The sequence below is a fragment of the Gymnoscopelus microlampas genome, assembly GCF_963454915.1.
Source record: "Gymnoscopelus microlampas genome assembly, chromosome: 5".
NCBI lineage: Eukaryota > Metazoa > Chordata > Actinopteri > Myctophiformes > Myctophidae > Gymnoscopelus > Gymnoscopelus microlampas.
The window spans coordinates 46,639,152-46,665,328 of NC_139942.1; the positions used below are offsets into that span (position 1 = coordinate 46,639,152).

The window sequence follows — 26,177 nt, forward strand, 5'->3', positions numbered from 1 at the left end:
TTCGTGACTGGCCAAATTACTCATATTTGAACTGGGGACCCCCCACCCTGACAAGCACTTGGAATTGTAGGAGTTGAGACATTCATTTAGTTTGACTCGGCTCCACAGATACATATTGTGAAAATAGCCGAACTACAAACTCACAAGCTTGTAGATCGGATATTTTCAAAATGTTTGCCTCTTTCTTAGGTAATATTTGACAATTTTGCCAATGTTTGACCATTTTTTATTGAATAGTTTGTTGAGTAGTAATGGTCTTATTAGTTTAGAAATGTGCAGATACCCTGTATACACCTGTTATACTGTATGTTGGTTTGTTTACTGTTGAGTGAGAAAACAATGTTGCACATTAAGCTAATCATCTGGGGACCCCCCAAAATGATTGGGGACCCCCAGTTTGGGAACCATTGATGTAGACTACAACTTCACAATCGAAGACCAAAAAGCTGACCCCTCTAAAACTGCAGCAATCACTCCAGTCCCCACAGACTTCACTACAGCGTTTCCTTCGCTTGGTCAGTTACCTCAACAAGTGCATTCTGAACATCAGTGACATCACAGCACCACAAATGGAACTGGTCCACAAGGAGACTTAATGGTGAATCAGGAGGGAGATGTTCAAGCACGTCAGTATTGGCATACTACAATGTCACATACATGTGTGACACGTGACATCATACTTTGGACTAGGAGTCGTTCGTGTTGCATACCCTCACAGACATGGAGACACACGATACACTCAAACAGAGGAGGAGCTTTCTAGCTATGTTTGCTTGCACAAAATTCAAGGACTAAGTAGTATATAAGGAAAGCCCACGATCATGGAAACACCAACCTCTGGTAATGATCCATTCACACCACCCAGTACCTACCCATCTCCAGGGAATAGTTCTCTGGTGGCTTATCTAATACCAGCCTGGTGTACAAAAAGCGTAGACTCGTGTATCTGGTGGCCACCCCTGAAAGAGCTCCGAACACACAAGTCCCCCAGAGCCATGCTGAAAATGATGCTTTATTGCTTTTGAGGTCACCCGGCAGTGAGTTATATCTTTACAGCCCACCTGGAGGAAGTCAGACGGCACAGTAGAAGAGGATGAGGTGCAGTAATTCAACAAGGATGGCCCACCAGATAAAGCCAGGACCGGTCTGCCTGCCGTTTGCCTCTTCTTCCCTTACAGAGGGAGACTAACATTTTTGAAGGCAGGGGCAAATCTCTACTAATGACAACTACAAGTAGTTTAAGTACTCTAGCAGAAAACTATGAAAACAAAAGGACCAATGTCCAGGTGTCTTACCTACCAGTCAGTCCTATGGTAGTGGTCTAACTCAGTGGTTCTCAAAGCGGGGTCCATGGACGTCTCTTCCGGGAGTCCCTGGCAAAAACTCTTTTCAGATGGGGGTTCGCGGCCATATATCAATTTGGGCGTCCTTGACATGAAAGGGTTTGAACAACTGGTCTAACTTACCTAGTCACTCACAAAAAACAGGAAGGGGCAGTATTAAGAGTACGAAAACAAAAAAAGAGCCAACATTAGGACAACCCAAAAAGGGTGAGCTTTCACTTTGGGTTCATGGAGTCAACGGATTGGATTAACACTTTGGGTTTGCTGTAGTGTACCCATCATGGATATTCTCCCCCATACATACTCCCATTTATTTACTACAGATGGCCGCCACCCTAGAGCCTGGGTCTGCCTGACGCTTCTTCCAGTTAAGGAGGAGTTTGTCGTTGCCAGTGCCACCGTTACAAAAGAGCTTGATCAGGGTGGGACAATGTCGGGTCTCTGCTCTACATGTTAAGTGTCTGGAGACAACTTGCTGTGATTTTACACTTTAATAAAATTGAAATATAACTGAAAAGTCCAGAGGACCTCTCAAACACAATTCTTTAATGTTGTAGATGTTTTAAAAAACAATTGAGGTGAAACCCTAAGTACAGTGCACCGTCTCATCCCTTCATGACTCAAAAGCCACATCCTCAACTTAACACCTGTACCACCAACTCATGTGTAGTCGTCATGTCTTAACGCTTGTACCAAGTTCTGTCAACGTTGACAGTATAACCCCTGCTGAACATTAGACATTGTGGCACCAACAGGAGGAAGCCACAATACACAACAGGAAGACGTGTACCCGTGCCTCAAGGGTCATGTTTGATAAGGGTTTATGAATGAAATATGCTTATTCAACTGCATGAAAATATTATATCTGAATGTGCAATGGCTGATGGTGTACGGCTCAAGGGACACACACAGTCAGACAGTTATCAAAACAACATTTTTTCATTTTTATTTCTTCAATGCTTAATACCATGGAACAGGATTGTAAGAATGAGACCTTAATTCAGTCAACATTATTTTTGCCTCAGAAGGAATATATTTGTATTGAGAAACAAAAGAACAATAAAATTAATAATAATAATAATATAAAGTCTGCATTGGTGTTGTCAGTGACAGGAAAAGGACAGAAAATGTACAAGGAAGGAGGCACCGAAATCCCGAGCTGGACTCAAAACATTCCCCAAGAGAAAACAGTAGAAATTACAAACTGAACATAATTAAGTCAACTTCAGAGGCAATCCAGCAACAGGTAGCAAGGTGTTTTTTGATGGAAGTTATTTCCTTTTTTCTTAAAAGGATCTTTTTAAAACAACATTTACAAGACACCTAACATTCCATTCAATTTCTATTAAAACAGAGAGAGAGAGAGAGAATGATTTTTTTGACTGCTTCTTGCCCGCCGTCACTCTACGCGCATCTCAACTGTCCGTGTTAATTGATTGATTACCCACCACATCCACATTACCACCTGTACATCCAGCCATCAAAAAATAAAACGATAAAGGAGCAATCACTTTGTTTTATTTTTTCCTTTCTTTCTTGACTCTCTGTGTGTGTGTGTGTACTAACCGTGTGTGAGAGGAAGATTGTAAAAAGGCGACACCCTCGACATGATGCTGTACAGACGTGTTTTCACTGTAGGCCGCACTACCAATGATATGGCAAAGTCAACAGAAAGACTTCGATTTCATCCAGGCCTGGTTGGTTGGTTTATTTTTTGTTTTCGTTATTTTTTTCCATATTCCGGGGGCCAGGGCGAGGTTTGGTGAGAGCCGTGCTGGCACACACACCGTCTCCCAGTTTACAAGATGAACTTCCCTAGGAAGAATCCGATGAAGATGGCGGCTATGACGACGAGGAGGGAGGGCAGCGAGGTGGTGCTGGTTTCTCGGCCGAGGATGGTGGAGTTTGATGTCACGTGGTCCGAGCGGGCAGCCTTTCTCATTCTAAGTCCATCGTCCTGGGAAAGAGCAACGGGAGAAACAATTAAAAACAGTCCCAGGGGCTATTGTATACATCTTCTACACAGTTCTCTCTGCATTGCATTTCAAAAGCAACCAGATAACCTCATCAGTTGATGGTGATGCCAAACATTCATAGTGAAAAACGAATGAGGCATACAAGATATTTTTGTGGCTGCTTTGCTTATCCCATTTTGAGCGGGAACCCCTATTTGTAACTATACCTTTCAGGACGGGAACCCCTTTTGGGGTTCTTGTTGTCATGTACAGTGTATAGCAACATACATTTGTTGTAATTTTTGAATAAATTCATTCAATTTTTCAGAAAACTTAGGTCAGGATTTAGAAGCGCGTTTTTACAATCTGCCTCAGGTCTAAATGGGTTATACACCTCATCCAGATCTCCAAATTCAATTTAATGCTTTGTCTCAACTAGTAACCTGAAAACTGATATCGGAACCCATTGGATAATCTTTTTGCGTTTATTTGTTTTTGCAGACGATTAATGGTTTTAGCCCACAAACTTGACCCATTTCCCTCAGAGGCTAATTGACTGTAAAACAAAACAAAAATCAAGAAAAGGCTAATTGTCTGTAAAAAATAAAATAAAATAGTAAATGGGTTCCAAGATTGTCTGAAAACCCACTGTACAAATTAAATATCGCTCATCACACGTCTTTAAATCAAACCTTAAGTTGCCGATTCTCTTCAGACATTTTGCTCATCTCAGACTGCAGCCTCTTGCACTCCTCCAACACTTTCTTCATCTCAGAGTCGTCCAGGGAGGCACTGACAGGTTTGGCTGCGGCCGTGGCTGCAGAGGGCATGTCGCCCTTAGCAGAGTTCATCACAGGGGCTGCTTTGGTCGCATCCACGTCATTCTCTTGCTTCTGCACATCGAGCGAGGCATGCACAAAGAGGGAGAGACAGACAGAGAGAGAGAGAAAAGAGAGACCACTGAAGTGAAATCCAGCATGCCCCGGACTAAGTAGGGAGGTTAGCCTCCAGACGGGAGTCTGTGCCAGAGACAGGGAGACTCGTCCAGGGCTTCGAGGCACACAGCAGCCACATCAAAGGGACCGGGGAGGAAATCAGTGCCTCCGAGAGTCTTGTTTGATGTGGCTTAGTTTTGGAGAACAGACAAACATGATGGCATGGATATGTAGAGGCTGGCAGTGTGAGAGTTATACCCAAAACATTTGTTTTTCTGGAGGTACTGGTCAAATAGTCAAATTGACACTACGTTCTTTTCTATCGACACTACGGTTACTGAGAACTCCGCGTTAATTATATTCTTAACTGACTGACTCTTATGTGGTTATGACTATCGCGGTGACAAAATCTGTCCACAGACATACAGTATAAACACTTCACAATACCATCCACGCTGTCGTGGCTAGTAATATGCGGCATGTGTACTACAAGGTAGGAGGCATGCATCAACGTCAGCGGGGGACCCTTCAGCAAGAGCAATTACTTCTCCACTGGTCACTAACATTTGCTGATGAAAACAAAACATTTGATTTATTCTGCCATACACTAAATTCAATTACATACAGATATGTACTCATGTACCCATTAAGACAGGGAACGCATCTGTGTCATTTTAGATTTCTTTGGCTATTCAAAAATAGCAGATATACAAGCTCATAGCGCGGCACCGAGTGCCGCACTACAAGCTTGTAGATCTGCTATTTTTGAAAAATAGTTACAAAATATTTGCTATTTTTGAAAAAGTTTAAAAATATGTTTTATATTTTTTTCTAAAATCTATTAGGATTTAGAAAACATTTTAAAAATCGGACTCAGGCCTTAAATGGGTTAATATATAGTTAGGATGGCTAAATGCAGATTTTTTTTTACAAATTTCACGTACAGTATGTGCAAATGTACAGTGGCAAATACCTCAACAACTAAACATCACCAATCTGTGGCAGCAGTGACCATTCCCTACCCAGCTGCTCACCTGCTATCCCACTAGTACAGTATATGTGCCAATCAGCAGACATGACCTTTTGATCTTCAACCCTGACAACAACCCTTGGATGCTTCCTGTGTTTGACCTCAAGAGCTCTGCGACCCTGTTCTGAATCCCTAAAGGTCGCTTCTGTTGGGAACGCTGCCTGGGGGTGGGGGACAGGCCAGGGTCGGCAAGCTTGAGGCATCGACCAGCTGTTGAACGCGAAGCCTGTGTAGCTGGAGGTAAGAGCCTGATTTTACATCCTATTCTCTGCCCGTCTGCACTGGCTAATACTGCTGCTCTTGGATAGGAGCCCACTTTCCCTCTGGAAATCATGTACAACCATCAGAGTTTCATTTAAAACTGACATCCACCAAGTCATTCTTTTAAATTAATCGTTAAATGTTTCTAAAACATTGATGTTAGAATATTAATAATTGTGACCGACTTTGGAAAATGTTAACCTTTTTTCAATTACATTTTTGCAGGGTACAGTTTACCGTCTCTATTATGTACTTGTCCTCCTTGTGATTGATGCGAGGTTCTGCTGACCCTGTACATGTACGTCAACACAGTGTTCTGTTTCCATTTAGCTGTGAAATTGTCCCTGAATCAAAGTCACCGAGTTGAAGTGGACGTTTACACAATCTGTATGAGATCCATGATACTCTGTGCACAACGATTAAATGCATGTACGTTTACATACCTCCAATGTTTAAATCTGTACATAAGCTATCGTTCGGGATGTTCTGTAAACGGTCAATAACCAATTACCGCTGATGTACTGTAGCACACAGATCTAAGATCCACTTAGGAAAAGATTTAAATAAATTAAAGAATCAGGTCCATCGATAATTGTTAGTTAGAACGGCAAGTTCATTTTAGTGTCGTTTTTGGTGTATTTCTTTTGTAACTAGATATGGGATCAGTTTCAAACTCGCTCCAGACGCTTCTTACCACTTTCACGTCGTTTTCAGAAGGCAGCTCAAAAACACATCTCAGCTTGGAATCCATGAGATCATCGGGTTTTGCATCTTTCCACTGGCGGACATGAAAAATGGGAGTGTTATTCATCACACTGACTGAACTGTTAACAGCTGGATCTCATCCATGCACACATGTGCATGCACACACATGCACCGCTGTCTTCATTCAATGCACGATAAAACCATGAACCTCTCGGGAGTCAGGCTGCATAAAATTAAAATGCTCTTAAAAAACCATAACGGTACATTTCAAATCTGTCAGTCTTTTTTAGACAGACCACTGGATTGTTTTATACAGAAAGGCTCCTACATTCACCAACACTTACTGGTATATATACAACCAATTCAGTGTAGCTGTGTGGCTACAGTTTAATGTGCAGTGTAACATACAGTAGAATGAAAATACAGTTCAAACTTTAGAGTATGATGAAAATGATAAAAAATATAAAACCATAGGAACAATGAAATATTGTTGTTGCAATACAGTTAAGCAACACGGATAATGTACACCAAATGCTTTTTCTTTTTCGCCCAGAGAGTCAAGCCCCAAAAGTTGGTCACAAGATGTTCTTTAGGACTAACATTTTTCTATCAGAACGGTTGTGTAACACCTGAGAACAAATGTCTCCTGTAAAGCATTGGTCTCCCTAGCAGATTACTTATCAGTAAGTCTGTTTGGTTTCTTACGCACTACTTCCTCATTTGCACTCCTTTTTCCAAGGCTTATGACCGAGAGCAATGAGGCATGTGCCTGTGTGTGTGTGTGTGTGTGTGTGTGTGTGTGTGTGTGTGTGTGTGTGTGTGTGTGTGTGTGTGTGTGTGTGTGTGTCAGTCAGACTGGGTATCTGCTGCCCTCTGGTGGACAAATGTCACACTGTCTCATACCAAAGCAGGAAAAAAAGGAATGCCTGTCTGACTGGTAACTCAAAGCAGGCAATTATGAAATCCATTTACCTTAATGAGGCAGAGGTGATTTGTTCAATTAAAATGCAATATATTGAGTGTATGTGTTTGTAGCAAATCCTCGTCAAAAAGCATTACAGGTCGATAAGTAACCTATAAACTGACACACAATACTGTGCGTGTGTGTGTGTGTGTGTGTGTGTGTGTGTGTGTGTGTGTGTGTGTGTGTGTGTGTGTGTATTACTATACTTGTGAGGACCGAATGACCCCACAAGCACAAGTATAGTAGCATTTGAGTTTTTGATTTTTAAGGAAAATGGTTGATTTATGGTTTAAAAAAAAATATTTTTATAGATCTGTTTGCAATTAGAAAAAGATTCAGGGTGTGGTTAGGATTACACATTTAGAGGTTAGGTGTTAAGGGTTGGAATTAAAGAGTAATTAAACCTGATTTATACTTAGATGCGTGCCAGTGTCGTGCACCGTAAAATAGCCCATCTATAATCTCACAACGTGCCGCGTTGTCAGCTTGTAAATCTTCTACTTTTTCGGCATTAGGCTCATGGCTAAAAGGTTGATGTACAGTGTGTGTGTGTGTGTGTGTGTGTGTGTGTGTGTGTGTGTGTGTGTGTGTGTGTGTGTGTGTGTGTGTGTGTGTGTCTCGACTTAAACCACAGCAGGTTTATAAGAACCTTACCAATGAATCCATGTCAGAAACGTTTGGTGGGGCAAAAATGGTCTGCACCATAAATTTGTGTTTGCTTTTCTCATTGGGGTCGTAGTCAAAGGGCTGTAGCATTACTGTGAAGTGAAAAGAGAAACGGCGTCAAAACATACATTACACAAATATGAATATCGAGGTGGTCAACATCTGAATGCCAAAAAGATCAGACCCGACAACTGCAAAATCTGGAGCGCCATGACCGATTTATACCAGTGGTTTGTCAAACTCTTTTAACATAAGTATCCCATTTCCGATTTCAGCAAGTTGGATTTCTGAATCCAACTTGCTGTTATGCTGGTTGTACTTTGAACATCATTATATAAAAACAGGACTTCGTGAAATGTTATGGCCAGTGTTAAAATAAAGACCAAGACAATATTACCGAGACTAAGGATCCTTACGATACCATTCTCAAGCTACATTTCCATGTATCATGTCAATTAAGCTACATGAAAATGTAGCAGGCAACACTACTTCAACGTATGGTTGTAGCATTGCTTATCTTCTGCTATAATGTCAAAGTTCCAGATCCTCGTTAAATAAACTCACCAAACTGTCAAAACTGCATTGAGTGCAACATTTGTTTTAGTTTGTTTTAGCCTGCCTTATGTTTTCTCCACAATGTGATTCGTGAACAATTTTGAATAGTCTGTCTGGAGTCTATTCTTCTCTTTCCGTGGCAGAAATCCTGTCCACTTCTGTGCCTTCCTGTACATATATAGTATGTTCATGCGAGTGTAGTCTTAGTGCACCAGCATGCATACTAAACACAGCATTAATTACTAAATGCATCAGCAACAGCATCCAATTGATCTGTATCAATTAGGACAACTGTTTTGCAAGTTGTATCAACACACACCATGTAGGCGTAGATGACATGTCTGCAGATTTATCTTACTTTGTCTTAATTTTCAGTAAAAATGTAATAGTTCATATAAATGAGGCAAGTTGGCACACCAAAACCATTTTACCCTCTGCATGCTGAGACTAGGGGTGCAACGGGGTGAGCTCGTTGCCTCATTCTAAAGTGTAGTTATTTCCAACACAGTTTGAGCGGAGCGAGTAAACACTTGTCTTTGAGGTGCTAGCATAATATTTTTAATCCTATACAGAGATTACAACAACCAAAAACAACAGAGTTTTGACTCCTTGAAAATAATGAAAGGAAGACAATAATGTCATACTCGAATGAGTCTAAATGGAATAATGAGAGCATTTTTTAAATATTATCAATATATACATTTTCCAAACTGTACCTAAACCAAACCTGTGCCCCAAAAACTGAGGTACGAACCAAACCATGGGCTAACTGAATCATTGCACCCCTAGCTGAGGCAGCATCCCGTGTTTGTACTGTAGCAGGTACTATGTGCCAGACAGGGCAGATGTCTGGCACATAGTGCAGAATTAGCATCCATAATGGGCCAGCATACATCCAGAACTTGTCTTACTAACTCAATCATGTTCATGTAATCTGATTTATATTTGGTACTGCGTTGCAAAAGAAAAACATCATATCAGGGCCAATGTGACACCGGAACGTGGAACAAAAAAAAATGCGACTTGTTCAACCGAAAGGCTCTCTACTCCTTTCAACTTGTGGAGCGGCTCAAATTCGTTATTCGGAAAGATCTGGTGCCATGATTGCTTTAAGACTAGGAAATGATAACCTTAACCTATGTAAATCCAAGATCGGCCTGATCATGCGTCATCATACCATCTATATTTCCCACAGCGATGGGTTACATGGGTTAATGGGTTCGGGATTTGTAGTGCACCCCCCATCCAGTTATTACACTGGACCGGGGCGCAGTCCAAAGAAAGATACGTCTTGTGCTGTGCTGCAAGGTGAAAACTCAACTCTTCAACAAATATCAACATGACCACAGCCCACACCTGAATCACCCACTCATATGTTTCTCCTACTGTATATATTGTTATAATAAGTCCATATCTTGACAAAATCTGTCATACTTCTACCACTACCACTTCCACTTCCTTACATTGTAGGATAACAGATCTCTGTTATGCTACAGTAAGACTTGTGGTTCCTGCACTCTTTGCTTGAAATCTTCCACTTTGTTTCCCTCATTGAAAATCCATCTGGATGAGAACATCAATTAAATATCTTAATGTAACAATGATGAAGCTCAAGGAGGTTCATTGCAAGAAAAGAAAAACCCATCTAAATTACTATAAAGCACGGAAACTTAAGTGCTAATATAATTGTGAACGTGTAAGGGTTAAATTAACACTGGATTTGACTGTATAACATAATGGTCGTAGGTTGGTTTGAGTTGGTTCGGGTCTTAAGTGTAAACCCACTCACCAGAGATAGTGACGGTTGCTCCAGGCTCGATGACGCCACTGTTTGGTCGTACACAGTACCGGCGCGGCGCTGTCGTCTTGACTTTGAAACATACTCTTTTTTCAGAGGGGTTCTTCAGTTTAAGGTTGGTGGTGACTACATCTGTAAAGGGACCTTGAGAGAGAGAGAGGGAGAAATTATTATAAACAACAGTAGTCAACAAAGCCTTTGTGTGTGTTGGCGGTTCCCTGTCCTTTTGTTCATTTGGTGGCAGTGTGTCACTATATTCAGGAAGTTTACAAGTTACCACTGCTACAAAACAAAACCGATTTGAATAACAGCATAGTTTAGCAAATGTCCTACTTAAATATGAAGTGAAGTCCTCCAAAGACTTTTAAGAATTAGTAGGCCCATTATTATTTAGTAAACGGAAATTAAGTGAGTAAACAGAAACACCATTTTCCAGTAGATCTCCTAAATTCACAATACAGGATATTATGGAGGTCAAGATATAAACTGCTCAAAAAAAATAAAGGGAACACTTTGATCCCTTAATTCTTTTGAGTTTTTTTGTTGTACACAGTTCATGAAAAAACTCAAAAGAATTAAGGGATCAAAGTGTTCCCTTTATTTTTTTGAGCAGTATATTTTGTATCTACAGTACACCAAAAGAGAAAACAAATTCAATATTCCAAGTTCCAACTAGATTACTAGATTACTACAGTCGTTTTGTGCCTGGCTCAGCAAAGCAGTTCAAAGCAAGTCTTTTAGTTGAATAATGCTATCAGGCTGTAACTCAACTTAAATTAGTTTAAATTCACTAAGTAAACAGAGCTCCTTGGCTAGTAGTGGCTGAGTCACAACATTGCTTCAGCAGTTTTGAGGAAAAAGTCAAATGGTAGACAGGACTTGTGTAATATTTATGGAACCATGTCTCAAATATTCTGAATTTTCAGAACTTTCTATAATTGACACAACAGTTCATCTCCTTTATGTATTTATACTGGAAAACGCATTAGAGATTGCGACGACTGAGATTCATTTTGTGAATTATTCTCCCTTGCACTGTTTAAGGATAAAAAAGATTTTAAACAAAAATATTGAAATAGCCTCATTGAAATACATGTAGCATATTGGAGAATTTATTTTGTGCAATTCATTTGCATTCATATAAACTGCTGTTTGTGTCATGAGTTTATCCACACTGAACGTGAATATTAAGCAGCGATAAAAGGATGCAAGCTAAACAATTTTTACCGCAAATAAAATGATCCACCTGTATGAATGAGGTATCACACACATTTAGGCTAAATTAAAAATATATATAAAAGGACAAATGTTTGTATTATTTACTCAGTTTTCCTCAGTACACATCTGTGTTATTAGTAGGCCTGGGATTCTGAAAGGGACCAGGATAGGAAGGCGTTTGAAATCACATTTCCCCTCTAAGAAAATCACAGCCCCTTTAAAATGGCAAACTGCAGTAGATAACCTTGAAAACCTGTGCTGTCATCATCAAGCATAGTCCCATAGCTTGTGATGAGAACATCAGTAGGACACACATCTTCAGACATCCAAGATGAAGAACACCGCCTCACCGGCAGCTAATTTCATATGGAGATCTCGTGTCCATATTGGACTTGACCTATACAGTTCAATTACCGGGAGCACATTAGTACATTTGGTCCGTTCTTGTGACAGGGTTTGCTTCAAATTAGTCTGTTAACTACAGTCAGCACAGGCCGGCTTTGATAGGTCCATGTTTTGTCAGGAACACAACTTGAACACCAAAGGCAAGGCGGCTGTCCATCCCCGGCCCTATACCTCAAACTTAATGAACACAATTACCATGGGAGCATTGTGTGAACCTGTGGTCATGTACAGGGGGTCAAACAAATAAGCGCCATGATGCTGCACATTTAAACAAACGCAGCATGACAAATCATAATGACCATGTCATGTTCTATTGTGGTATAGACCGGGGTATTGGTCCTAAGTTAGCACAGTGGTCAATATTCTACCTGCCACTCCCCTGCTGCTGTCCCATGATAGATGGCTATATTGAGGACATTCGATTGTGAAATCTGATTTTCTGTCCCACTTGCATTATCTGGGAGGGGTTGTGTTTGACTGGGTTAAACAGGACTGAATACGAGACGGATCACCATTAAAGCCAGCTTACAGTTACTTTAAAATCCATTCGATTCTACTAAAATGATTCATGATGGAAGTCAAGGACCTGTCACTACCAGTAAACCATAACCCAGACACCTTAATCAAACGGTTAATTAGCTGAAAAACTAGCCCTCCTTTACCTACTGTAGCTAAAGAAGAGTCATCTCCATCCTCTGAGGCAATTATATTGATTGGTATGCTACTGTCTGAGCAACTAGAAACAAATCTGAATTATTAAAAGGAAACTTGACATGAGAAGATGCCTTTATGCATCCATTTAGTAGGGATTCTGCATAAACTTTCATATAGCCTATTAGCCTAAGTATTCAGGGTGGAAAGGTATTGGTGTTGGTCAAATTTATCATAGGTTCAGTCTGGACTTCATACAGTTCAATCAATCGCAGATGGATTGTGGAATCCAGCAGCTCCCTCAACTGGAGGTCCCAGAATTTGGTTTATCACCCATTTAAATAACCAAAAGGCCATTTTACAAGCCATCACTGCAGTAGAAGTGCTACTTGATATCGGTAGAAGTGCTACTTGATATCGATGGCAGCATCCCCTCTAGCACTCACAAAATACAAAAGCTTCATACGGTCCTAAAAATAAAAATAAACCACTGACTAGCACATCCTGCAGTCTGTTTTTGTCCATGTTGGAACACTGGAACACCCACCCAGTGTGCAATGGCTGCTTCGGCATATTAAAGCCTTTACAAAATTCAGCTGCTAGATTGCTGACAATGACATTAAGAACAGGGTTTTAGCCCATCTTGAAAAAAATAATCTTTTTTAACCACACAATTAGAACCATCTATATTTCCCATATAGATTTATACAAAAGAATGCTTAAAGGATAACCCAGATAAGCCCTCAGGGCTCGTTTCCATTATGGTCCTGTGTATTCAATTCATCGAGACATTTAAATAAACAATAATATACAGTAATATGCAAAAAACATCATATATACGAGTAGTAATAAGAAAGAAAGATATGTACATTGTACAGTTAACAGTGGGTGGGGGGGTTTACGGTGATATACTTAGACTTTTAACAGGGGCCAGTTACAATTTGCAGACACCTGTACAGGTGTAGGTGCTCTTTTAGAGCGGTTTTGAAGGAGGGTAAGGAGTCACTTTTTTATGACTGTTGGTAGGGCATTCCACATTCTGGCGGCATAGCAGTAGAACGAATTTGACCCCATTTGTGTGCCGAAACTGGGTTCAGTGAGATCAGTGGGGCTCCTTCTGATGTTGTGCCTGTGTGTGTCTTTTACGCTATTGAAGTAGTCTGACAGGTACATGTGTATCCCTGTTTTCTCGCATATCTTGAAGAACAGGCCCATTGCAAGTTGCTTTACTCGGTCCTCTACCTTGAGCCATCCCACCCTAGCATAATGAGCAGGGGTTAGGCGAGTACTGGGTGTAAGGCCCAGTAGTAACCTGACCAGTTTGTTTTGAGAGGTCTGCAGTTTTGTTTTGAATGCCTTTGAGGTGCTAACGTACCACGACGAGCGTCCCTATTCTGGTGAACATTCGGTGGAAATGGCAGATCTACAAGCTCACAACGTTGTGAGGTTGTCTATTTTTGTCAAAGAGATCTGGTGTAGAGGGGAAAAGAGGAGCGGACCTAGTATGGACCCCTGCCCTGGAGGACCACGGTCGACCAAAAAATAATAGGGTTTTAGTTCTTAACACGGATTCTCTTATACATCACTGACCTACTTTGCACTCACTCTTCCCCTAAGAGAGTTATCTAAAATGGGGCGGTATGTGTGTGGTTCTCCAGGGGGTACATGAGAGAAAGTGGAAAATGTAAACATTTATTTTACCATTATGTTTAATAATAAAACATTGAGACTTTGGGTGAACCTGCTGATCTGTACAGTGTTAAACCAAATGAAGTAAAAAAAAAACTTGACATGCACAATTATAGATTACTAGAGTTTCGGGGGGCTAGGCCCCCCTCAACCCCAGCCGCGCACGGGGCCCAGCCGTGTGTATATTGGGGGACCCAAATCGCCGGAGTGAAACTGTGGAAAAAATTTTTTGAAAAAGGAAAAAATTTGAAGAAATAATATTTGTTATGTTTCAGGGGGTCCACAGGGGGTCCGCGGACCCCCTGATGGTCCACTGACCCCCTGTGGAGTGTTGGGACGCGCGGGGACACCCCTGGAACATTGCGGACCATTTCGGTGTTTTTTTTTTTTCATGAAGGTGGTCGCTTGTTTCTGGCGCAGGCTGTGCAAACCTGGCAACCCAGCGCATGCTGCCGCACGTTTAAGTGGCGTAGCGTCATGAGGGTCAGTGGGGCCGTGGCGCGGTCAGTGAAGACCCTGTAGTGCGGATGATATGTGGCATAGAGGGGCAGATTGTAAATCCACAGAGGAAACATCCGTGGGCTACCATTGGTTCAGCGATGTGTGCGGTCGCCCTGCGGCCCCTCCTCCTCCACCAATGTGCAGTATTGAGAGCCCTGACGTCACAACAATTGGAGCGATGGGCACTGCACTGTGGTTGGTTAGGGTACACCTAGGGCCCAGGTAGAACCCAGTTAAAGCCTGCATGGGCAAACCCAGTTAGGACCCGCCTTGGTCCCACATAAACATGGCTAGTTGGGGCCCAGCTAAGGGCCAGGTAGAAGCTACTTATAGCCTGCATGGGCATCGCAGTTGGGACTGAAGTGGATGCCGCTGACATTGCTGACATGGGGTCCATATGGTTTAGCCCACCTTGAAACCATATGGGAACTACGCTGGCATGCTGGCTGTAATGCAAACGCTGCATCATACCTGCAGTGTGTAGTTTGATGTTGTGTGTGTAGCAGATATACCTGCAGTGTGTAGATCAATGTCCATAGGAAAGTCAATGCCCAGCAGTGTTTTTTTTCCCCAGCAGAGTTTCTAGTGTCTCTGTGTCTCTCTGGAAGAGGTTGCACATGAACTCTGCAGCCGCACTGAGGCGCTCCAACACAAACACTCTGACATTAAGCTGCTTCACACAACAAACATCAGCACCACGCTGCTGTTTGTCCAAAAGACACAATATCTGCTGTCCCACCAACGTCATGTGTTCATTTATCGACAGCCGTACAGACTCCTTTTGACACATTTTACGTCGTTTATCCAGCTCTCACTGACTCTCCACATCGGGCTGTTATTTTGCTGCGATCAAGTCAACGATGTGAGAGATTAGCTATCACAGACGGACGGACAGGGGGTGAAACATAGTGTTGCGCCATGCCTTTCGGCCTGGCGGAGACAATGAAAAACCGAAAGTAAAGGAAATGGCCATTTCTGCAACAGAAGTAGTCAAGAAACTATGCTATGAAAACATGGGCCACATTGGCAAAGAATGTAAGAAAGAGGCAATCATGTAGAAAATAGCCGATCTCCAAGCTTACAAAGCCTCTGAACGTGAGGCGTTTCGAGCTTGTAGATCGGCTATTTTCACAATATTTACTTGTGGAACGGAGTCAAACAGAATGGGGGGGTCCCAGATCAAGTACGTGTATTTGGGGGGGGGGGGGGGGGGGGGGGCGGCGTGAAAGGGTTGATAAACACTGCTCTAATCGGAGCGAAATTATCTGAAATTACTACATGACCATAATGCAGCCTAACATCTGTTGCACGGGGCGGTCCTGCCATTACGTTAGTTACTGTAGTTGCTGTGGAGCGACATAGTTCTCCAGAAGACACACACAAACATACACCATCTACAATGGACGAACTGAGCAGCAATATAGACATTCACCACACGAACGTGCATTGTTGACAAAGTGATTGCACAGCCGCTGCAGGCATGACAACCAGGTTAGCGTTAGCGACATGGCAGCTATCACAGCGCCCTGTCCGTCGTGCTGCAACTGCCTGTGATGGCTACAGCAGTAACAGCAAGCTGTCTGCGATGCCATTGTCTGGAGACTGCTCTTAGCGTGACACGACCAATGAGAGTGAGCGCTGTAGTTGTTGCTAAGATACGGTGGCGTCTCTGCCCCATAGCTTGTAGATCTCTCACACATGATTGGCGTAGGCTGCGTTGCCAGGTCTGACTTTGTGTGTAAGCAATGGTCGGCTGATTTTGGCGCGCCTTTGGGCTCGTTTGCATTGTGCGCACGGCAGCGCTTGTTTAGCGTACGTCAGCGCGACGTGGCAACGGACGTGGCAACGTGAAAGGTGATTGGCTGGTGAAAAGAAACACCCGACGTTACACGAGAAATGGTGCCTGGAGAAAATGGTGACCAAAAAAAGAAGTTTGGAAAAAAAGGAAAAAACCCCCGCAGCGGCTGCGTGCAGTTGTGGTGATGAGGTCGTGCGCACGGTAAACGGTACGAAGCTGCCTCCCCTTCCGTTTTGTCCGACATTTGGTGAGTAGAATTAATTATGTTGCGCGGTGGAAAAGGTGTATTGAGCAGTGAGATGTCCCCTACGCGAGGCGTAAATTCAGCGCGGCCGGCGTGGCGAGTCAGTTGGCGACATGTGGTCTGGCGGTGCGTTGTTTAGTCGATAAGAGAGCTGTGGGGTGTGGACACCGAGGGTGCGGAAGTTGGTCGCCATTTATATAGTTAGATAGATACATTAGAAATCAGGCCCAGACAGCTGCCGTAGCGGTCCAGGCACCTAGGCTGCTAATGCAGCCTGATTTATATCTCCATGAGCTTGTATATCTGCCATTTTTGAATAGCCAAGTCTAAAATAATGGTTAAAGTGGTTAAAATCTAAAATGACAGATGATTTCCCGGTCTTAATGGGTTATATAGCACCTTTCTCCAAAGCCCTTTACAATGCATTTCACATTTACCTACACGGCACATTTACACGCCGGCAGCAAAGGAAACCATGCAAGGTTAAGGGTTTTCTGGTTAAGGGTTAAGTGTCTTGCTCAAGGACACTTCGACACACACCGTTACATTTCAGGAAATGGAAAAAAATAACCTCTATTCCAATAGATCCAATGTAGTCATTTGCTCACATGCAGTTAATACTTTATAAAACCCACACGGTTAACCACTTGCAAAAAAGAACATTCAGAAATAGTGAAAATAGGCGATCAACAAGCTCACAATGCAACACATTGCGACGTGTTGGGCCTTAAGATCAGCCATTTTTGCTGCTTTTACTCGACACCGTCATGCGACGAAGTAGGGCTGCTAGTGCATTCATTTAAGAGACATAAGTTGAAATATGGAGATTCAAGGTTTCTGCCTGACGGCAATGATATGCTAGCTATGATTTTCTCTTGCCGTTTTCTAAGCAAAATGTTGTAGTCGCCTACAGTAGTTGGGTAAAGGGGGTACTTGGATTAGGAAATCAGGGAAAGGGGGTAATGGTGCCAACTGCCAAAAGATGTTTGAGAACCACTGCCCTAGGCCACAGTCTCAATTAAAGCTTAAGATGACAGTGCCTTTGTAATCAGTGTACAGAGGTAGCTGTGGAACAGCCTAGCCTACCACTCAATCAGGTGTAACCTCCATCTGTTCAGCGCACCACCTTCAATGCATGATTAGTCAGTTTCCAACAGTTTGATGTGATTTGTGTAGCCTAAGCCTACAAGGTTGGTCTGCATACCGTGCTTGATGTAGTCTATTCTGTTCTATGTGACATTGTTTTGATATATACATGTACATTAATAGGTTAATACTCTACAAAGTACAGTAGGCCTACAACTAGCAACTTCCCCCCCTTGTGATATATATTTCAGCAGTGATGCACAACTTCCCATTTTAAGTCATTTCCATACAATAATTTAAAGAAAAACAACTGATATCGTCTAGATATGGACACATTGTGTTGCTCTTCCTTCAGATTTGATTTATAAATAAAAATGTACTTATTACTTTTAGACAAAATACAGACTGGAGTAGACCATTTGACAAACGACTGAAACTAAGCTAGCACAACCTGTTAACCTGTTGAATGTTGTAACTCGAAAGTGATGGCTGCTAAACCAGTTAGTTCTAATCTACACCGAGAAGTGATGTTCCAACATACACAGTGCTGAAATAAATAAATGCCCATACGTCCAGGGGATGAATAATAATAATAATAGAAAATAATGTAGCCTGTGGGTGGTATCGCTGTACACTAAATACAATAATTTAAATATCAGAAGCAAGGTACTACACCAAAGGTTGTCAGGCCTGCTTCTCTAGTTCTCATTAAATATGCCCTTATCAGAACCTTGCATTCCCCACGGGCGCCGGCCAACCAGCGGCATTACAAAGCCAAAAGCAGGACGCTCATGTGGACGAACTGCAGCGGTGCATACGCAAAGGCTAAACGCCACGGCCACAACACTGCTATGTATGCATGGGCTTCAACATCATGTTTGTCATAATGAATATATGCGATGGGAAAATAGTGCTCAATTTATTCAGCTTTCTAAATATTTGCACTTGGCTGTCCATCTGTTGCGTGGGTGTTCCAGTGTTACAACATATTTGAAGGCAGATTTTTAGACCTATTTTTTTTTACTCCATTTCACACTTTTAACTGCAGACTATGAAAACTACGAACTTATATGAAATACAGTGTTACTGAAGAGCAAGTATTTTGCAGCGTGGTGATAAACTTAAGGGATAGTTCACCCCCAAAATTACTTCTTCTATCGATTAGTCACCCCATGGAGACTTGAATTCATGAATATTTTTTTGTTTTTGTCGCATTCCTAAGCCAATAATGTAATGACTAGCAGCGGTTCCGGTAGGAGACACAAAGAGACTCCTTTGTGTCTCCTACCGGAACCGCTGCTTACCGGTCCACTGGTCATCAAATTATTGGCTTAGGGATGCGACAAAAACTAAAATATATCCATGAATTCAAGTCTCTATGGGGTGACTAATCGATAGGAAAACAGTTATTAAGTTATTTTTTGGGTGAACTATCCCTTTTCACCAACTTTCACGTGATTACTCATATTTCATCATCATACCCACAGATGTTTTTTTCTCAATCAATTTTTCTTCCAGAATAAAAAAAAGGTACAGAAATGGTCAAAATAATGTTCCATTAATTCTCTGCATGTGGACAAGACAAGAGCCCTGGTGTTCAGATTGTGTCTACAAGCTCGGCCTTTCTTCACACCCACTACCCAGAGATAAGAAGCAATGCATGACCAGATTGGAGTGGTCACACCCAGCTGAGGGCAAAACGTACAGCTATGGTGGTGAATGGAAGGTTACAGCACTTACAACACTGGTGGTGTGTGACAAAGGAATTCCACTAAACCTGAAATACCACATCAGAATGCATTTTAACTCTTGTAAAAATTCTGTGAATAGCTTTGGAAATTGGACGTAATTAGGATCCCATTCACATAGTCATCAACTCTGTTGAAACAAAACATGGAAAAACACAAACTAGTAGTAATCACAATGATCTGATAAGATTAACAAATATTCACAAAACTGTACTTTAAATGAAAATGTACCAGCCATGTGGCATGAGATCCTTGTGTAAAAGGGATTGCAACTCAATTATGAAGACATTCATAAGTTAACACTTTAGACACTCGGCATACATACACCAGGGGAGTATCTAACACAAGGAAAGGCGAAACCATGAAAAGCAGGATAGTGCACAGCTCGAAAATGTGCATGCTCTGCTCACACCCACCATTCTAGCCTGCATTTGTTTCATAACTCTGAGGTCCCACTTTTGCTCAAGCAGCATTACCACGGTCTCCCTCATCTCCTTGCATGTATGCTGCTGAGTTAGGGTCCCCCAGGCCAGTCCCGTTCTAAAAATATCAACCGAGAAAAGGAGGGCTGCCCCCTCTAGCTTGCTGGAGGAATCCCAGCAGAGCCTCTAAAACAGAGCAGCACCAGGATTCAACACGGACAGATTTAGCACCGTCTCTGTGACAGTTAAGGAGCTGCAGCCATCCTCCACCGCCTCCTCAAGTTGCCTAGAATTGGTATACCTTTTCAGAAATGAGCTCTGCCCTTTTACTCCAGTGTTGCTCCTCAATTACAGTCCTTCCAGTCATCAGTGGCAACACAGTGGGCTTGCATCAGATTTGCACCCTATGGTGAATTATAAGCTGTGTCAAAACCCAGGTCCTTGCATAACATGTTGCATTCAGACCTAAGCCAACGTACAAGACGGCTTAGAATGCAGGGGTACTAAAATTACATAGGGGCACGTGTGGCATTAGTGCTGTAGCATAAAGCAGGTTTTGCTACTTAGCCTGCTAAGAAATAAAGTGCATGTCAATGTATTTGCAAGAGTTTTGCATTTTGATTTGCATCTCAAAGTCACCATAGGTTCAAGTTGGGTTTTTTCGGGGGGGGGGGGGGCTTTGACAATGTTCAGACTTGTGAAAAGGACTTGTTTTCACCTTATGTAGAATCATTTCAATGTCAGTGTTGCCAACATGCTCATATGCAATCGAATTATTGCAAATCAGTCTCATCAGTCTCTTTGTGCCTATTCCAAGGTGAAGTACGGGGTAACATTTTTTTATCTGATCAGGCGAGAATGTAAACCGTGTGACTGATCAGCAAATTGGAGCATAACCACCAAATTATGATGAATTAGGAGGTGGAAAACCAGATTATGACAGAGCACTTCTGGTCCACTTCTGATGACAAGGCCAAATGTAGATTGCCTGTGATGTGAGGTTCATCAGAACATTGGAACAAATATTATGTATTTGGGGGCAATGTTTCACCCTCAGCTGATGAACTGTCACATGCAATGGCCTGAAAGAATTCTTGGTTGTCTAATACTACTGCTAACCTCCATGGTGAGACTTGCCATTGGGATAAAGTGCATTATACAAAGAAAAACTACTTATAAACAATCATTAATCATCATGAAAATAATATTAGGATCACTGGCATACATGCTCTTCTACATTGCCTCATTAATATTACCACCTGTGTTTCATCACGTCCACTGGCAAAAATACACAAAGTGGGACAAGTAAGTCACACAAGTTTTACTACGTCAGCTTAAATGCCAGGCAACGACATTATCAACACTACTCGTAATGGGAACTATACTTGCAAATGAGGTTGTCATAATAAGAACAGAGTTCATACACGTGCTTTTGTCTAATTATATTTTAAGTGAACATGTAGCAGTCCCCTTTCTAAGCATCACAGCACTGCAAAACCAAAAAAAAGCATCGCTTGTTCTTGGACAGTGTTGTTGAGGACATGTATGTATGTCAACTTTCACTGGCTACTATAGCACAGCTGGCCTAGCCAACATGAGCTGTAGCTAAACTCACTGACACATCACTGGACTTTATTATTTTAAACCAGGGGTTTTCAACCAGTGGTCCGGGGACCCCCAGTGGTCCTTGAGGGGGTTCCAGGGGGTCCCCAGCCAAATTAATAGTTAGCAACCAAATTGACCCTTGTATGTCTGTAACTCTGAGAGTGTACAAAACCCTAACGGGTCCATTTGGTTCCATTTGTACACTCTCAGAGTTAAATGAACACTGATGATGGTGATACAGTGTAGATTGGGACCCCCAAGAAATCTATATGGTTGAGTCCCTGGCATATCTTTTCAAATGGGGGTCCCTGGGCTAATATTTGTCAATTTTGGGGGTCCTTGACGCGAAAAAGGTTGAAAACCACTGTTTTAAACCATAGAGTTATAATACATGTATTAAGCCCTTGCCTCCCAGCTGCATTGATAACAGGACTTAATGTGACGTGTTGTTAGCTTGTTATGTTCAGCTCTGGTCGGTCAGTGAAACCGCAGCAGCAACACTACGGTACAACTTTTCGGGGGTGTCGACGTCGACGTAAATGTTTTTCTTGATATACAGGTGGAAAAACACGTCATTTATTGTCGAGTGATACGCTCGCGCGACTGCGTGTCAACCTGGCGATTTTTACGCACCGTCCCAGTGCTGTGGCCAGAGGTGGGGAAAAAATTACTCACATTCTTTACTTAAGTAAAAGTATCAATACCGGAATGTAGAAATACTCTGTTACAAGTAAATGTCCGGAATTCAAAATGTACCTGAGTAAAAGTACTTAAGTATTGGTATCAAAATGTACTTAAAAGTACCAAAAGTAGAAAGTACTCATTATGCAGAATGTCCCATTTCACAAGTTTTCAAATGTATACAAATCTTTTGAAAATAGCAGATCTACAAGCTCACAATGCGCAGATCTGCTATTTTCAAATGGCCGAAATGTATATAGAGCTTAAGTGGTTAATGTATTTTTTTGTAATAATCAAAAGCTACAAAGTAACTAAGTTTTCAAATAATTGCAGTGGAGTAAAAGTACAATATTTGTCTCTTGAGATGTAGTGGAGTAAAAGTATTGTCAAATGGAAATACTCCAGTAAAGTATCTCAAAATGTTTACTTAAGTACAGTACTTGAGTAAATGTAATTGGTTACTTTCCACCACTGCGGACAGCCGCCTCGCGCCTGTCCGTCCGTTAACGCCACTCTGTACACACAGTCACACACAGAATGAATGACAGGCGGGCCGCCGTGGGGCGACGCGCCACGCCGGGGTCCTCCACGTCACGGCAGCACGAGGCTTCCACCGCGGCCTCCGTCGTCGCTCGCGCTACTGGAAGCTTGCTCACTTAAAATGGCGGTTTGAAGGCTAATAAGCTAACGCTAGCCCCGGCTAAGCTAACTAGCAACGGGGGGAAAAGTCGGTCGGAAGAGGGGAGTGTGTGAAGTCATTCCTCCAGCGTTCAGGCTAGAAACTCTAACCTCGCGACTCGCTAACCAGCGGCGACAACCAGACCAACGGACACGGATAAATCACGTTCACCTACCTTTAAATCTGAGGTCGACGGGGGGGTCAAGAATTAGGATCTGTTCCAACTTGGACATTTTAGCTGTAGTGTGTGGAGGGGGGGGTGCACTTGATAGCAGCAATATGAGGGAGTCACACACGCACACACACACTCACTCACTCACTCACACACCACTGGCAAGTGGAAGTCGTGGATCCCTGCTTCTCTTCCCTCTACTGCCACTACTGTCTGAGTCAAACGCTGACTGGGCGCCCGGAACGCGCATTGTGGCTACAAATATTGGAACTCGCGCGAGTGCGCGGAACGCGGCCCCTGTTGTTGCGCGTCCCCGCGTGGCTAACCGATTGATGTGATTAGTTCACACAGTATCACAGGAACATGATTGAAGTATTCACTTTTTTTTTTTACTTAAATAAGAGTATCGATACCCTATTGTAGAGATAGTCTGTTACAAGTGCAAGTTGGGTATTAAAAATGTACTTGAGTAAAAGTACAAAAGTATTGGCATCAAAATATACTCAAAGTACCAAAAGTAAAAGTACTCATTATGCAGAAGGTCCCATTTCACAAGCGTTTGAAAATAGCAGATCTACAAGCCCGACACGTCACTTTTTAATTGCCAAAGTATATAGGTCTGAAGTGGTTTTGTAATAATAATCCAAATCAAAGTCACTAGTAACTAAAGTTTTAAAATAATTGTAGTGGAGATAAAGAACAATATTTGCCTCTGAGGCGTAGTAGAGTAGAAGTAAAAGTATTGAAAATTGGAAAATTCTCCAGTTAAGTAAAAATACCTCAAAATTGTACTCAAGTACAGTACATGTACTTTGTTACTTTACACCACTGCACCAGTGACAGTGCACAACTATGCACTCATAGCATTGCTATGCAAATCTTGTTGATTTGTTTTTGCCTGTTGCCTTACCATCAACATTTCAATTCACAGTTTTTATCAGATATATGTGGCTTCGCATTTCAGCAGCACAAAATTATTATCTTCTTTAAAAGTAAGTTTGCACCATTTTAAACCAATGCCTCAGGTGCTTCACAATGGGACAACAATGGCAGTGCTCAACATATAATACATTAGAATACTAAATGTGTGCCTAATAAGAGACAACATACCAAACAAATTAAAAAACTAAACATAATGTAGGTAAGGGATCAGTCATCTAGACTATTTGCACCCTAATTTCGGCCTGTGTTTCCCAAATGGGGGTAGCCTATAACTGAGATTATTGATTTGGCTGATTTGATACATTAAAATACAATACATACACAGATATGCACATAGGCAATAATAGCTAATCAATCAGAATATTGCAATAAAGTCACATGAATTATTTCCATTACGGTCCTGGAGATTAGATTACACACTTATTGAGGTATTGGTGATGGTGGATGTGTGACACTGAAAGCAGAAAAGGAGGAACTTGCTGGGAAAGTTGACAGTCAGAAGTGGATCCTGAGGTTTTGGTCCACCGTATTTACACTCTGTTTGACTGAGACTAATCTCCAATTAGTATTCCGCTCCGCTCTCTCTAAGACCTTTGACAGTCTTGGCCACGGTTAAGTCCATCTTCGTGATAAGTGCAGACCTCCCCCTTTGTGAACTGTTTGAGAGATTAATCCACTGCTATATGAGCCAAAACAAGCCCCCAGTGGAATGATCAACTCTCCAATCTATGTGCCATTGACAGCATAAATCAATACCCGCCCCACCCCCCACAGGAATAACACATCATTATTATCATTATCAATATCATTATAATCACATAATGACTCGGGGCGAGTGCTAAATTAAAATTAGGGACTGCTGGTGTTTGTATACATTCTTTCTCTTTGGTAACGTTAAAATAAAGAAACAATCTTGTTATACTGTTGAGTTACAGTTGAATACAATGAATAACAAATGGTATTCAAATATACTTCCAGATCCAAAAAAGGTTGTGTTCGAATTCGATGCGAGTATAACCTGTTTTTAGCCTAGGTTTCTGTCTGTTCCACTTAGTTACCTTCATGACTCTCTCTTGCAGAGTTTCTGGCTGACTGGGCTTAATATATTTTCGTTACTCACTGGGGAGAGGCAGAAGGGGACAAAGTAAACTTGGTGGTGGTGCCTATACCCTGGATGTCCAAGTTATCTTCAGGTTGAGAGAACTCTGAGTCATCCTCCTCTTTAGGAGGAGGAGGAGGACATGGAGGGGCAGGCAGCAGGCCTTCCTCATCAGAGGAGATCCTGTAGTCACTGTCTTGCAAAATAGCAAGACATCTACAATATAGTAGCTCTCAAGCCAAAAATTATAATGACAGTATATGCGCAGCTTATAGATAAAGTACCCTCCGGGCGCTCGTGTGACGCAGTGGTAAAGTGCCTGCCCACCACCACGGATCAATTGGCATAATGACTAAATTGGGGAGAAAAAGGGGTAAAGAGCTAAAAGATAATGTAAAAAAGAAATAGATAAGTACCCAGCTCATTGTTTGTTATTTTGGAAGGTGAGATGTTGTCATGTGTCCCTTCCAGCTGTGGAAGGTTGGTCTTCCTCAGTATCTGGAGGGGAGATAGAGGAGAAGGAGATTAGTTTCTTCCTTTGACATTTCATGAGAAGGGTTTTGCATTTTCTTACAGCTTTCAGTGGAACCAGAGAACCCTAAATGAAAGCACTTTTCAGATATCGTGCGTTGATGAATTGAATACATAGGACCACAATGGCAACAAGTCATCAGGACTTTTTTGTGTTATACTTTTAGCCCAAGTGTTACTGTACTTCCGTGCTGTTTACATTTTTGACCAATAAAGTATTCAATCAATAATCAGTCTAAAAATATATGCACATATTACATGCAAGTATATATAGTATACTATCTAGAACGTGCACACCATTCAAAGTAAAGACAGAAAAGAACATGGCTAACATCCATTGAGTTCAATGGCATAGTGGTTCCCTGTTATATTTGGTTCCTCAAGCCCAACTGTATACTGTATAACAAACATAGACATGAAGAATGGAGTAAAATAATTTGATCATGGAAACGTACAATACCATTTTCACACTAACATGTGAAGACTCAGGATTT

At 41.9% G+C, this 26,177-nt stretch overlaps 1 protein-coding gene across 1 annotated transcript; it reads right to left on the minus strand.

The window, feature by feature from the left end:
• Positions 1–2,273: 2,273 nt before the first annotated feature.
• Positions 2,274–23,353, minus strand: vapal (VAMP (vesicle-associated membrane protein)-associated protein A, like). The gene is made up of 6 exons (XM_084058177.1): positions 23,115–23,353; positions 10,204–10,356; positions 7,848–7,951; positions 6,219–6,302; positions 3,991–4,191; positions 2,274–3,300 (listed from the first exon to the last, which is right to left on the minus strand). Exons 1-6 carry the CDS (start codon positions 23,170–23,172, stop codon positions 3,142–3,144), a joined length of 759 nt encoding a protein of 252 aa, XP_083914303.1. The 5' UTR covers positions 23,173–23,353; the 3' UTR covers positions 2,274–3,141.
• Between the last annotated feature and the right edge of the window lie 2,824 nt (positions 23,354–26,177).

Excerpts from the sequence above, each read along its gene's own strand:
- vapal (XM_084058177.1), bottom strand. The coding sequence starts at position 23,172 with ATGTCCAAGTTGGAACAGATCCTAATTCTTGACCCCCCCGTCGACCTC. Across the intron at positions 10,357-23,114 it reads CGTCGACCTCAGATTTAAAG|GTCCCTTTACAGATGTAGTC; the intron begins GTAGGTGAACGT and ends CTCTCTCTCAAG. Across the intron at positions 4,192-6,218 it reads CTGAAAACGACGTGAAAGTG|AAGCAAGAGAATGACGTGGA; the intron begins GTAAGAAGCGTC and ends CTCGATGTGCAG.